This window comes from Bos taurus, chromosome 9 (genome assembly GCF_002263795.3).
Source record: "Bos taurus isolate L1 Dominette 01449 registration number 42190680 breed Hereford chromosome 9, ARS-UCD2.0, whole genome shotgun sequence".
Classification (NCBI taxonomy): Eukaryota; Metazoa; Chordata; class Mammalia; order Artiodactyla; family Bovidae; genus Bos; species Bos taurus.
This window is the reverse complement of record NC_037336.1, coordinates 88338372-88354373: the sequence shown is the minus strand read 5'-3', so window position 1 is coordinate 88354373 and position 16002 is coordinate 88338372. Positions and strand designations below refer to the sequence as shown.

General features: G+C 41.9%; 1 protein-coding gene across 1 annotated transcript in view; it reads right to left on the bottom strand.

Annotated features, from left to right (window-relative positions):
- The window catches only part of AKAP12 (A-kinase anchoring protein 12), a 112333-nt gene that overhangs the window by 49055 nt on the left and 47276 nt on the right, over positions 1-16002 (bottom strand). The window contains exon 2 of the mRNA XM_024997062.2: positions 1124-1238. Within this exon, the coding sequence (XP_024852830.1) occupies positions 1124-1238 (115 nt within the window). The remainder of the gene's footprint in view (positions 1-1123; positions 1239-16002) is intronic.

Sequence of the window (16002 nt, the reverse complement as noted above, 5' to 3'; positions counted from 1 at the left end):
ACCATCTCATCCTCTGCCACCTTATTCTTTTGCTTTCAATCTTTCCCAGCATGAGGGTCTTTTTGAATGAGTCAGCTCTTCCCATCAGGGGGCCAAAGTATTGCAGCTTCAAGCATCAGACCTTGCAATGAATATTGAGGGTTGATTTCCTTTAAGATTGACTGCTTCGATCTCCTTGCTGTCCAAGGGACTCTCAAGAGTCTTCTCCAGCACCACAGTTTGAAAGCATCAATTTTTGGTGCTCAGCCTTCTTTGTCCAACTCTCACATCTGTTCATGACTACTGGAAAAACCATAGCTTTGACTATCAGGACTTTGTCTGCAGTGATGTCTTTGCTTTTTACTATGCTGTCTAGGTTTGTCATAGCTCTCCTTCCAAGAAGCAAATGTCTTCTTGAAATACACACCACTAGAAAGAATTCACCTGCCAATTCAGAAGAAATGGGTTTGATTCCCCAATGCGAGAAGATCTCACATGTGACAGAGCAACTAAACCCACACACTACAACTACTGAAGCCTGTGTGCCCTAGAGGCAGTGCTCAGCCAACAAGAAAAGCCACTGCAATGAGAAGCCCAGGCACCGCTACTAGAGAGAGGCCCTTGCTCACCAAAACTAGAGAAAAGCCCGTGCAGCAACAAAGACCCAGCACAGCTGAAAATAAATAAATATAAAATACTTTAAATACATTAACAAAAAGAAAGCAATACAGACTACCAGAAAAATCTTCACAAGGGCAGTAGGCTACTCCAGAGTGAGAAATACTGACTCCTAAACCAAGACCCCAGCATTTTCAATTAGAATCCAACACCAGGCAAGTGGTTAGAACATGGCAACAATAACAACAACAACCAAAGCATGGTTTCAAGATAAGGATGTCTGAGAAAAATGAAAAAAAAAAAAAAGACTTCATTTCATTATAAGCATTGCTATAACCTCCTATACTGAAATATGGGGGCTACAATGGTTGCTTTTGTTATCAGTATGATACTGAGAGTGTATGACAGGTAACACGACAGGGCAAATCCTGCCTAGGTTGTTTTTAATTGTCCTCTGAGGACTCCCTGTTGGTGGTGTTTGCCTTCCATCCCCTGGCTCTACCCAGAGCCAGGCAAGGCGGCTTACCATCTGTGACAGTCACTTCCTCCTCTTGGCCAATCAGGGCTTCCTCCTGGAGGCCGAGCTCGCCTTGCTCAGCTAAGCTGTTGACAGTGGACAGCTGGCCATTCTTCTGCAGGAGCTACGGGGAAGACAAAACCATGTAAACTTGATTTCAATCTTCATGACCAAGTTACAAACAAAACCGTAAATTCAAGAATATAAATCATCTAGAGGAGAAATGCAGAGAAATGGAGGGTTAGTGACAATGAAGATGTAAGCTTTTCTTTTTTTTTTTTCCCCATTGGAATGATCCAGCTATCTTATAAAAGATACAGGGAGCTATAAGTCAGCAGATAGGGCTTTGTATCTGGGTAAAGGTACACACCATTCACACATTCATTCATTCTTCTGGAAACCACTAATAGGCAAGATACACATACCCATCATTCCAGGCCTACTCGAGATGTCACAGTGACTAAGGCGGGTGTGGTCCCAGATGCTTTGAGCTTACAAACTACCATGGAAGACATGCATGTGTGCATGCTAAGTTGCTTTAGTCCTGTCCGACTCTTTGCGACCCTATGGACTGTAGCCCACCAGGCTCCTCTGTCCATGGGATTCTCCAGGCAAGAATACTGGGGTGGGTTGCCATTTCCTTCTCCAGGAGATCTTCCTGACTCAGGAGTTGAACCCAGGTCTCCTGCTTTGCAGGTAGAGTCTTAACCACTGAGCTACCAGCGAAGCCCTGGAAAGCAAGGAAGGCAGACCTATGGAAGGCAGACCTCTGAAAAACATTTTTTACTTTAAAATAATGTTTCCTTGTGATTAGATGTATGTTATGCATATTTGGCTGGAATATACCTAAGTGACAAGGTGTCCTTCTCAGGGAAGAGGGCAGACATTTAAATAAATTACAGCTATGGAAGCTATCATGCAGGAGGAATACATACAGCAAATGACAACAAACAGAAGGCCATGACCTAGGCTGGGGACAGGGGGGTTGTTAAGGCTTCTCAAAGGAAGTAAAGGGAAAGCTGAGCTCCAAGATGCCAGAGCAAGGGGTGTGTGAGCAAAAGGTAAAGGGGAGACAAGTGAGAAGGCCCCGTGGTTCAAAGGCTAGTGAACAAAGAAGAGACACCAAACATGTCTGTTCAAGAGTCATTGTCCTTAAAAATATTACTAAAATGCTCGCTTGCAATCACCCCCATATGGATAGCCCATGCATGACAACAAAAGACCCAGTGTGATGAAACGAAGATCCTGTGTGCTTCAACTAACCAAATAAACAAACAAATAAATACTTTTTAAAAATAAAGTTTTAAGCCAAATGAAAATTGCACAATAACCATTAGGAACCTAAGAATTTCAACAATGCTTTATTTCTCATTTGCCTTAAAACCAACTTCGGGCGAATTCCCCGGCGGTCCAGCGGTTAGGACTCAGAGCTTTCACTGCCAAAGGTCTGGGTTCAATCCCTGGGTCAGGGAACTGAGATCCCACAAGTCAAGGGGCAGCCAAACAACAACAACAACTTAGGGAGGTGCTACTGTTCCATTTTACAGATGAGGACACTGAGGATCAAAGTGATTACAGAAGGGGAGGCTGGCTGACCACAGGTCTCACAGCTCAGCCATGGCCCAAAGGCCAGGTTCACCACCAACTACTTCCAGGGAATTGCCAACAACAGTTTTTGGAGGACCTGTTACCATGCACAATGATAAAATGCCTTAAAGAGTATCGCATAATACCCAGACCTGAGTTTTCCAAAGAAATCTCAAAGCTGGTCACTTTGTATGCATCATTTCATGCTGTTTACAGGCCAGTGGAGTACCCTGGCCAAATCACTGAGTTCTATCAGAGTCTTGAAGGGACTGGATCCAATTCAAGACAATCAATCCAGAAGGCTTGCACAGTGCTGAAATTGATTTCACCTGGCTGTTCCCTGCTCCTAGCAAAGATGCCCTTCAACTGTGAGAGCTGCCTCCTGAAATAATATCACTGTACTTTAATGCTCTCACTACAGATGGGATCACTGGCTTCAAAATGCCCATGCTGAGTCCACGTATTAGACACGATGCTCAGATTACATTTCCACTTAAAGTCTTCTCTTACCAAAATATGAAAGATGGGAGTTTTAAATGAAACTTAAAGACAAAAGCGGGGGAGACTGGGGTGGGGATGGGCTCTTCACAATGCTCATCAGCAAAAATGTTGGCATTTAAGAGTGTTTTAAGTAAAGTTCACCAGGTCCTATGCACAAGTTAGACGTAGATTTCACTAATAATGTGATTAAAAGCCAGTGGGGGAAAGCAAGAAATGCGAATTATTGTGGGCTACATGCTCAACAACTGGGCTTCCGGTAAAGAATCTGCCTGCAATGCAGGAGACATGGGTTTGATCCCTGGGTTGGGAAGATGTCCTGGAGAAGGGACTGGCTACCCACTCCAGTATTCTGGCCTGGAGAATCCTATGGACAGAGGATTCTGTCAGTCCATGGGGTCTCAAAGAGTCGGACATGACTGACTAAGCACAGCACAGCACAGCACATGATCAACCTAAAAAATGTTTAAATAGACACCATGACATGGCAACCTAAGTGGGGGAATAAGAGACAGTTATTCTAATATCTCGCTCTCAAGGGATAAAAAGTTGGTTAACTGTGCTTCTAGTTTAGGATCCAGAACTCTGAAGTTTATGATAAAGTCTAGAATTCTACAGAGTTTCTATGGTTCTGAAAGATTTCTCATAATTCTTCGTGAATTGTCAAATCCAAGACATCTTCGGATGGAGCCAAATTGAGTATCTTTAAACTTGAGAGATTCTATAGGCACACATTTCATCTACTCTTAGGAATTTTACACATATATCATGATGCACCGTAGATGATATAAAATAAAATGTATCTTTGAGATCACCTGCCATCCTTCTTTATCAAGTGTGATAAGTAAATTGTGTGGATTTCTTATTTCCAGTGACCACAGGGCAACGGTCTCTACCTCAGAAAATTGCTGATAACTTTGGTGACAATTTACAACAATGAGAGTACCAAACCTGAGTTTTGAGCTTATTGTATTATATGTATAGCTTGGGTCCAGCAAGGGGCGTTGTCTGGCACGTTCAAGCCTGAGACACACTGGTGCTACACACAATGACACACAATCCCCCGTGCTCTTACAGATGGGTAATTCACATTTTTGCAACCCAAAATGTGTATATGTAGCGTCTTTTATTTCTTTTTCTCCCATTCTCAACCAGCTAATAATTCATACTATTATGAAGGGTTCAGGCATTTCTGAGAGTTATCAGTATGTTCAAATCACCTTGAATCACAAGAAATCTAACCCATGGTTCCTTAACGGTTAAGTTCCTTCTGTCTTTTCTGTGAGTGTTTATATGCACACAAGCTTTCATTAATAAAAAAAAAAACAAAAGGAGGGCTTCTCTAGTGGCTCAGTGGATGAGAATCTGCCTCCAATGCAGGAGACACGAATTCGATCCCTGAAGCAGGAAGATCCCACTTGCCAAGGAGCAACTAAGTCCACGCACCACAGCTATTGAGCCTGTGCTCTAGAGGCCAGAAGCCAAAACTACTGAACCCACAGGATGCCATCAGTGAAGTCTGTGCGCCCTAGGGTCCATGCTCCATAACACTAGAAGCCACTGCAGTGAGAAGCCGGTCCACCGAAACTAGAAAGTAGCCCCCCACTCACCGCAACTACAGACAAACCAGCACAGCCATGAAGACCCAGCACACCCAAAAATAAGTAAGTAAAATTAATGTTTTTAAATGGAGGATACATGCTTTTATAACCTGGCTGCTTCACACATTGCAGAAGCACTTCTTTGTCACTAAACACATAACTGACTTGTGCTCCGTCTTTCTTTTCTCTGTAACTCGAACGCGCATAGGTCTTTCTTTTCTCTGTAACTTGAATGCGCATAGATGACAAAGCTTTCCGTTAAGCCCAAAGAAACCCTGAAAGACATACAGACACAAGTCAGTGATCCACAAGATGGGAAGGGCTGGAGCCAGATCAGATGAGAAGGGTATTTAAATTAGGGAGAAAAACGGGTGGGATTGAAGTTTTCAAACTCATTTACTCTGAAGCTTCCTCACATAGCTTTATCCATCCACCTAGTTCTTAATGTCTTTTGAGATGAGAACTGGACTTCAAAGGCATGCTCTTTGCACTAAAACACAGCTAGCACCAGAAAACTTATTTTCCCACTGGATTTGTGCTTCAAAAACCGTAAACGCCTCCTTTGAGCAAATCAAAACCCTAAATGTTTTCAAGCTTATATCCCTTGAGTGGGTCAGCCAGAGTTTATTCCCGTAAAGTATTACCACATTACAACTAAACAAGCTTCGAAAGAAAAAAAAAAAATCCCGAATGCTTCCAACAACAGTGTTTTCCTTCTCATTCCTCCAAGAACAACAACTGAAAATTTCAACATGGTAGCCAAGGCATGGATTTCCCAGGCAGCTCAAGAAGTAAAGAATCTGCCTGCCAATGCAGGAGACGCAGGTTTGATCCCTGGGTTGGGAAGATCCACTGGAGTAGGAAGTGGCAACTCACTCCAGTATTCTTGCCTGGAAAATGCCAGACAGAGGGGCCTGGTGGGCTCCAGTATATGGGGTACTAAGAGTTGGACACAACTGAGCGTCAGCACATGAAGGCGTGGCAGAACAGCTACACAGTGTTTCCGCTTCATTTTTTTTTTCTTTCTCCATAGGATGGTCCACAGCTTGCCCTGAAAGCTCCGGCAGAGTAGGAGTGTCATGCTCTTTAAAGAACATGCAGAACCATGAACACAACAGATGAAATTTTGACAGCTATCAGGACACTGGGGAAGAGAGGGTGAGCCTGTGAACTGTTTCCTTCACAGGAGCGATGCTAGCGGCTCCACGTGGCTCCACCTTCTCCCTGGAAGACCAGCACAGGTGGGAGTGGCTAGAGTCCTGCAGCCCACGTGGCAGAACAGGCTCTGGGCACTACAATTGCTCCCAGTAACGACAGCAAAACCCAAGAAGGAGAACTGTTACACGGCTGCCACCAGGAAAGAGCCAGCATCTTGTCAATATGAGGAGGACACATGCACACTGATGAGAATAAAAAAGATAATTGGAGGGGAGTTTAAATCCCATGACAAAACTTCTAAAGAAAACTCTTCAATGTGTTTTTTTCTTCAATTCTCATAGAAAGTGTTTGGAAAGCAAACCTTAATTTTAAAAGGTCAAACAGAAGAAAGCAAAAAAAAAAAAAAAACCCAGAGAATAAAGTAGTAAATATCTTTGGAGAACAATTTGGAAACAGCTATAAAAACATTAAAGTGTGCATAACCGTTGGCTCCACCATCCCATGCCAATAGATACGGCTTTACATACCCAATAATTTATAAAAGCACAAAACTTTAAGAATCCATCGGTAGAAAGGAAGAGTTAAAATATCACATATCCATGTAACAGCGTTGAAAGGAATAAGGTAAATTTTAGTAGTAAATCTGCTGAAGGGGGTAGATGTCCCCAATTCAAGCAAAGAAAAGCAAGATGCTAAAGAATGTTTGACTCCTTTAAGTGTTTAAAATAAAACAAAAATAACTCACTAACAGGGAGGGAGCGGGGCAGAGGAGAGGAAGAGTGTTTGTTCCAATGTTTGTACAGGCATATTTTTTCCAAGTCTGGAATATAATATATTCTAAAACTTTATTAATGGCCATCTCTGTGGAATTTCTGTTGTTGTTTGGCTTTATTCTTCGGAGAGCAGTTAGGGGAACAGACATTCCCTTAACTTCACTTTATCGTTATAAAGGTGAAAATATTAATACTTTCAGGCCTAAAGTCCACAGGTTCTCAAAAGCTATCAGGATACTATGATCCTAGCTTTCCAAGGTTCATAAATCTTTCCAGATCATCTGAGCCAATGGACCAAACTGGCCTCATGGAGCTTTAACTCTTCTGTTCATTGTACCTCTAAATGGGATTAGCATATTAATGACCTCAGTCAAGCCATTACACAGAAAATACTGGGGAACTCCCTGGTGGTCCAGCAGTTAAGACTCCACGCGTCACTGCTGAGGGCGTGGGTTTGATTACCGGTCAGGGAACTAAAATCCTACAAGCTACTCTGTGCAGTCAGAAAACAACAATGGCTCAGACTATAAGTCACCATCGTGACAACACCAACCAGCCTAGGTTATGTTTATGCAAAAATTTCCCCTCTAATTTAGGTGCGATTTACTGAACGCTATCAGAATCAGATCAGATCAGATCAGATCAGTCGCTCAGTCATGTCCAACTCTTTGCAATCCCATGAATCGCAGCACGCCAGGCCTCCCTGTCCATCACCAACTCCCGGAGTTCACTGAGACTCAACGTCCATCGAGTCAGTGATGCCATCCAGCCATCTCATCCTCTGTCGTCCCCTTCTCCTCCTGCCCCCAATCCCTCCCAGCATCAGGGTCTTTTCCAATGAGTCAACTCTTTGCATGAGGTGGCCAAAGTACTGGAGTTTCAGCTTTAGCATCATTCCCTCCAAAGAAATCCCAGGGCTGATCTCCTTCAGAATGGACTGGCTGGATCTCCTTGCAGTCCAAGGGACTCTCAAGAGTCTTCTCCAACACCACACTTCAAAAGCATCAATTCTTCGGCGCTCAGCCTTCTTCACAGTCCAACTCTCACGTCCATACATGACCACAGGAAAAACCTTTTGTTTTAAAAAGTAACCATTTCTATTTTGAATGAATCTAACCAGAAAACTTTGCAAAACCCAATTACAGGCAGAAAGTTTTGTAAAATTCAGGTCTAAACATGGTATAAATCTTTAGAACAGAGAAAGGTAGAGAAGAGGGAATGGTTTAACTAATTTAATAGAATTGGTCCAATTCTTAACACTTAAGTCTGATTCTAACACTAACAACCCTTAAGGTCACTGTAAAAACAAAAGAAAAAAAGTCAGAGGATAAACAAAAAAATTATAGCTTAGAGTCAGAAACAATTTCTAAATGCCCCAAATATGGGAGGAGGGGGTGGTTACAGCATGTCTTCCAGGCATTAAAAATGCTATTAACAAAGCACATGAAATAGAGTTGCATTTTATGTTGTGACATTAAACTGAAAAAGCAAACTAAACAATTATACATTCAATATGATTACAAACATACACTAGAACATACCCCTAAAAAGCCAAACATATGGTAATATCAATATTACCAAATCACATGTGCCAAATAATCATTGGGGATGAAACTATGAATTTTTTACATTTTTCTGTTTTTCTGTGTTCTATATCTAATTCTTCTGATCACTTTTACAAGTGGGTGGTAGGGAAGAAGCTTTTCCTTCATGAAGTTACTTCGTTTTAATTTGCTTATTGTTAGTATGGCTGGGAGACAGTTAAGAAAATTTTTGTTTTACTGTGAAGTATTTTAGTTCTAATTTCTGCCAGTCACATGAATCTTCATGGGAAAAGAGACCTGCTTTAAGATAAAAACTTGACAGTGAAAAATCGTATTTCAGGAGCCTTTTCATAGAAACTAACCCCTGTTCACTCTCCAACCCTGGATGACATGGCGCGCTCAGAAGCAGAGAGAAGGGCTGGGTGCTCCGGGGCACGATGAAATGCTTCAGATCTAGGATTTTATAACTGTCCCATCACTGTCAGAGGCTGACACTTGGTGATTCCAGGTCAGCAAACAGGAGGAGCTAGGAGAGCTAGCTAGAGGGTCACATACCTGCCATTTACCTGATTTGTGGCCTCGGGAATGTTATTTAGCCTCTCATATGCTCTTCTCTTTTTCTGTAAAATGAGATGTAAATTCATTTTCACCCACCACAGTGAGTATCTGGAACATCACCCCGCACGTTAGGTTGCTAATAAGTCAACTATTAATGTAAGTGTTTAGCAATTTTTGCTCTACCATTCGCTCAATAACTTCAGTCTAATGGGGATGACTTGTCCCCTACTCATTTCCCCTCTAAAATGAATGCTCCAAGGGGACTTCCCTGGTGGTCCAGTGGTTAAGACGCTGCGCTTCCACCATGGAAGGGTGTGAGATTGATCCTTGGTTAGCGAACTAAGATACTGCATGCCACGTGGTTCAGCCAAAAAATAGAATAAATAAATAGTTAGACAAAACAAGATTGGCAAAATGTTCATTACAGTTGAAGTTGGGTAACGGGTACATGGAATTTGTTGTGATTCTCTACTTTTGTATATATTTTGAAATTTTCCAGAATTAAAAGAAAAAGCTTATTTTCTTTAGTGAAGCTTCTCAGAGTTTTTTGAGGTATTGCTGATAAAATCTGTATAGTCAAGAAAACCTCATTGCTGTCAAGAAAATTAAAAATTTTTTAAACAGTAGAATGTTTCACCCCTTGGCAAGGATTTAATTTCTAATTAGCTCAAGTATACAGTAAATGGGGTTTTCCCAGTGGCTTAGATAGTAAAGAATATCCCTACAATGTAGGAGACCTGGGGTTAGATCCCTGGCTCGGGAAGATCCCCTGGAGAAGGGAATGGCTACTCACTCCAGTATTTTTGCCTGGAAAATTCCATGGACAGAGGAGCCTGGGATCACAAAGAGTTGGACACGACTGGGCGACTAACACTTTCACTTTCTTCATATAGTAAGCAGGGCTAAGGGAATTCTCAAATAGTAACACAGATACATTTCTAGTCTATGAATTAAAAAAAAAAAAATACTTAAGGCATTCCATGAAAGAAAAATGAGGAGAACTTTTAACTTTGCAAAGCTTTTCAAAGAAAGAATATGAACTACTTATCAAATTTCAGAGGCTCTGTCGAAACGCTCTGCCAAAAGCTCTCTCAAACCACATGAAAAAGAGAAGAGCGTGTACCCCAGGTCAGGAGTGCTTCCAGTGACCTCTAAAAATGAGACGTCCTTGTCTTCAAGAAACTAGCCTTTAAGGTCTCTTTCTGATCTGTTTTCCTCCTTGAAGGAGGACGGACCCTCCTGTCAGTGTGGCAGTCGCCCCACTTCTTAAAATATTGATGCCCCGAAGCCTCTCATCTTTAAATAAAACCTCTGTTTATTTTAAATTTCATGCTACTTTTTTTCCACTCACATATTCAGCAAAACCAAACCAGCATACCAAAACATCCCCTTACTGGCTGGCAACATTGCTTTAAACATGAGTGAGTTAATTCAAAGGACCTTAAGAGACCAGCATCTCATCACCATCAACCAATCAATGCGGCCCCCTCCCCTCCAGCTCCACCCAATGACAACCGTGGTCCAGTGGTCTGACCCTGCACACACTAACCCCCTCCATCCTGCTGGTCTTCACTTAGAAATCCGACTGAGTCCGAGGTGCTGTTCAACTCGACAATGTCCCCCAGTCCACAGCCAGAAGTGAAAATATTGGCCAAAAAGCCATATTTCACCAAGTGTGGACCTAATTGGCTTAAGTAGTCTTGTTGTGCTGCTGTTGAATTTTATTCATTCCATTTAATTCAAGTGGAAAAGATTCTCACGTTCAGGATATAAAGATTAATCTTATTTTGCTTTTGAAATTGTACTGCTCCCTATTAATGAAAAGTTTCTGGAACATCATCAGCACAGCACATGAGAGCCACATGGGGAAGCGTGTATACACCAGCTGGAGAGTCTCTGGGCACTGCCTACCAATCACTAGTTTTCCTGTTTCTCACAGTTTTCAGTAAAATTTGTGAAGATTTCTATAACCCAGTTTTAGAAGGAATAACACAGACTCACCCCTGGATACGAGAAAGAATGAAAACAGGAGAGATCCGCTAATGTCACTAGTTTGCTTTTAGCCTCCAAAATTAAGTTTCAATTCAACTGAATGTTTCTACTCTCATATTCAAATTGTTGAATGTCTTAGAAAGTAATGCATCTCACATTGTTTATTTAAATCCCAAGGGACTTGGGCACTGCAGGTGAACTCATTAGGAGTGGTGTCTACAACTTAGGCCTCTAAATCTCAAAGATCAGCACTTTTCAAACTGGTATTGAAGAATATCAGTATACTAGACGTATCAATGTCTGTGCACCAGGCTTCTCTTAGAAGTGCTCTGGGTTCAAATCAGCTTGGGAAACACTGACCTAGATAAAGTTAAGTAGATTTACTTAGAATCTGTTGTTGTTCAGTTGCTAAGTCGTGTCCAGCTCTTTGCAACCCCATGGACTGCAGGATGCCAGGCTCCCCTGCACTTTACCATCTTCCAGAGTTTGCTCAAATTCCATGTCCATTGAGTCATTGATACCATCCAACCATCTCATCCTTTGCTGCCCTCTTCTCCTTTTGCCCTCAATCTTTCCCAGCATCAGGCCTTTAAAAGTGAGTTGGCTCTTCCCATCAAGTGGCCCAAGTGTTGAAGCTTCAGCTTCAGAATCAGTCCTTCCAAAGAATATTCAGGGTTGATTTCCTTTAGGATTGACAGGTTTGATCTAAATTCTAAGTCCCCCTTGGAAGGGACTTAGAATTTAGAGACTCTTCAATGCGCATCCTGAACCTCTAAGAAAGAAGTCATTATAGTATTTTCTAAAATGACTTGCTCACAGAACCCTTTTAGAACCACATCTATCAACATCCACCATAAGTAAAGACACCAAGATAAAACGCAGTATGTTTTAACAAATAACGTTTCAGTCAAACATTCCCCTACATTAAAAAGTTATAGTTGTTTTAAAAAGTATTAAAACTCCTGGGTTCTCTGGGAAAGTATGCAAAAGAAAACAAAGAGCTCTGAATCTGGTGAGATAGGAGATCAGCCATGCTGATTTCAAGCAAAGGGAATTTATAAGCTCTCTGCTTGAGATGAAGAAAATAAAAAGTACCGCTAACCAATGATAGTAATTCACTGCATCAAGATGGGTGACCACAATCATTACGTGAAATGCTACCTGGTAATGTCTGGCGCCCCCACAACATTGAGGTCTGTATTCATACTCAGGACAGAGAGATGCTTGATAAACAAAAGTTAAGAAACCTAAGTGGGGACTTCCATGGTGGTCCACCAGTTAGGACTTCTGCCTGTCAATGCAAGGGGTGCCAGTTTGATCACTGGTCAGGGAGCTAAGATGCCACATGACCTAAGCCTAAACCGCTCCCCCTTCAAAAAAAAACCCAGAATGTAAAAACAAGAGAAGCAATATTGTAACAAATTCAATACCAACTTTAAAAACAAAAAGAAACCTGAGGCAGACAAAAAAGTCAGAGGACTGACACTACCTAACTTAATATACAACTATAGTAATCAGAAGACAGTGTAATCAGAAGACAGTGTAGTAATCAGAAGACAGTGTAGTAGTCAAAAGACAGTGTAGTAATCAAAAGACAGTGTATATTGGTGAAAGAATAGACAGACAGATCACTGAAACAGAGTAAATCACCTGGACGTCCTGGAGGAGCAGTGGATAAGAATCTGCCTGCCAATGAAGGGGACATGGGTTCTATCCTTGGTCCAGGAAGATTCCACCTGCCTCTGGACAACTGAGCCCAGACACCACAATTATTAACCCATGAGCCTGTGCTCCACGACGAGAAGCACTGCCACAGTGAGAAGTCTGTGCACTGCAACAAGACCCAGCGCAACCAGTAAGTAATTGATTAATTTTAAGAAACAAGCAAAAAAAAAAAAAAACCAAATGATAGAACTAGAAAAAAAAACTGCTCAGAAACTGACACACACAGATATAATTTTGATCTCTGACAAGGGAGCAAAGGCAATTTAATGGAGAAAGAGTCTTTTCAACAAATGATCCTGGAAAAACTGGATATTCACTTGCAAGGAAAGCTGCCTGGACATTCATGTATGAGTCTTTGCTTGGATTCATGCTTTCATTCCTGCTGGATAAATACTTAGGGGTATTTCCTGGGTCATATTTTAAGTGTACATGCAAATTGCTTAAAAACTCCTACACTGAACAACATGGATTAACTTCAAGGTAATTATGTCGAGTGAAAAAAGCAAGAGAAATAATACATGTGGCATATTCCCTTTATATACATCTCTAGAAAATCAAAACTGATCATAGTAACAAAAAGATCAAGATAACAGATAGGAGATTACAAACAGGCATGAAGTTTGGGGATGTGCTTGATACAATCACTACCTTTTTTTTTTTTTTGGTGAGGGGCAGGGCATGGCATGAGGCAAGCAGAACTTCCCCGACCTGGGATTGAACCCATGATCCCTTCATTGGGAGCGAAGAGTGTTAACCAGTGGATCGCCAGGGAAGTCCTGTATGCTCACTATCTTGATCGTGGTGGTGATTGGACAGATGTAAACAGATGTCAAAAGGTATCAAGTTGCATACTTTAAATATATGCAATTTACTGCATGTCAATCATTTCTCAATAAAGTGCTGTTTAGTCGCTAAGTCGTGTCCGAATCTTTGTGACCCCATGGACTGTAGCCTGCCGGGCTCCTCAGTCCATGGGATTCTCCAGGCAAGAATACTGGAGTGGGTTGCCATTTCCTCCTCCAGGGAAGCCCTATAAGTGTCTTAATAAAGCTGTATAGACGGTGATTCTTCCCCAGAATACTTAGAGTAGGAGTAAAACCTCTGTTTGTCCTTATGCCTGAAGTTCATCTGTTTTTTCTTGTTTTGTGAGTCATTCTGAGAATGTACAGAAATATGCAGACACTGCCTCCATTCATCCCGCATCTGTTTGTGTGCAATTCGGTTATTCTGGTTTAAGATCAGAGGCTGTGAATGTAAATGTAACAAAGTGAAGTAACTGACTTAGAGTTGGGCATCCTGCCTTAAGCCAGCATGGTTTTCAGCGCTGGAGTTCTCCAGAGGTCGTGCCCCGGCACGGTATCGGGACCACTGGTTTGGTTTTGTCTTTGGCCATCCTGATGAAGTACGTAAAGAGACGTCTCCTGCACTGGCAGGCAGGTTCTTTATCACTGGTGCCAACTGGGAAGCCCAGGGATTAGGTGGGAATTAAGACTGTGGCTTCTACAAGAACGAAACTGATGTAAAGGCTCCAAAGGAACTAGGTGTGAGAATTGTGAGACACGTTTCAAAACACCGATCTTGTGTTTTCAGGCTTCTCATTTTTATCGTTCTCTTCACAGTAATATTTTGCATTTTTTTGCATTTGGGTTTTGTGGAGGCATTTGATTTCCCCTGTACATCTTGCAGATGTAACAGCTCAGAAGGAAGAAAGTAGCTTCTCTTAGACACGGGTGCTCTGTCATAACACCAGAATGTAAGCTTTGCTGGTCTGTATCCTTCAATAGTGGAGAGTGAAAAAGTTGGCTTAAAGCTCAACATTCAGAAAACAAAGATCATGGCATCCGGTCCCATCACTTCATGGGAAATAGATGGGGAAACAGTGGAAACAGTGTCAGACTTTATTTTTCTGGGCTCCAAAATCACTGCAGATGGTGACTGCAGCCATGAAATTAAAAGACACTTACTCCTTGGAAGGAAAGTTATGACCAACCTAGATAGTATATTCAAAAGCAGAGACATTACTTTGCCAACAAAGCTTCGTCTAGTCAAGGCTATGGTTTTTCCTGTGGTCATGTATGGATGTGAGAGTTGGACTGTGAAGAAGGCTGAGCACCGAAGAATTGATGCTTTTGAAGTGTGGTGTTGGAGAAGACTCTTGAGAGTCCCTTGGACTGCAAGGAGATCCAACCAGTCCATTCTGAAGAAGATCAGCCCTGGGATTTCTTTGGAAGGAATGATGCTAAAGCTGAAACTCCAGTACTTTGGCCACCTCATGGGAAGAGTTGACTCATTGGAAAAGACTCTGATGCTGGGAGGGATTGGGGGCAGGAGGAGAAGGGGACGACAGAGGATGAGATGGCTGGATGGCATCACTGACTCGATGGACCTGAGTCTCATTTGGTGATGGACAGGGAGGCCTGGCGTGCTGCAATTCATGGGGTCGCAAAGAGTCAGACATGACTGAGGGACTGAACTGATCTGATCTGATCCTTCAATGTCTAACTGGACACGATCTATAGTTTCATCTTCTTGGGGCCCACAGTCCAATAACCAACCAGCAGATGGTAGGTGCTCCCGTTTCTGTTAAACAGGGAACTCCAGCAGGATTTGTAGCTTCAGGAGTAACTTGTGTGGGGCTTGTTGCCCATCCTAACACGAGAATCTTTTCAATTGTTGGGCTGTTTATGCTTAGTCTTTTCCCCCAAGTTGGACACTTTGATTCAACCATCCTTTACTCAAGTAGGATGGATTGTATCATTCCCAACATGATAGAAGAAAGATTGTATTTTCTTGGTTTAAGCCAAGTTGGGGAAAAAAAGAATACAGTTCTTCAAGTTTAATCCTTAGACTTCATTTCTGTTTCCATGAGGCTGAAAACTGACCGTGCACACAGACACATAATTGAGATCACTGTCAAAATTAAATAACATAATCAGTATGCAAATTTAAGGTCATACTGCTTTCGAATTACATTGCTTAAAATGATTGCTGATTTTTTTTTTTAAATTCAGTTGGAGGGACTTCTCTTGTGGTCCAGTGGCTAAGACTCCACTCTCCCAATGCAGAGGGCCCAGGTTCGATCCCTGGTCAGATCCCACATGCCACAACTAAGGATCCCATGTGCTGCAACAAAGACTTGGTGCAGCAAAAAAAAAAAAAAAGTCCAGTTAAAAATTATTGATCATCCTGTTGCTACTTTAGTTCTAGGTCTGCGATCCATTTGACTGAAAAATAAAAAAACAGGCAACATTGCTTGTCTTATTTTCAATACAGTGAACTTAATTTGCAAAGATGGCCTATCTAAGATAATGGGATTTACCCAAAAGTAAACAATGGCTATCCTATAATGTTCTATTCCACATATTTCTTGGAGAAGGAAATGGCAACCCACTCCAGTACTCTTGCCTGGAAAATTCCATGGATGGAGGAGCCTCGTAGGCTGCAGTCCATGC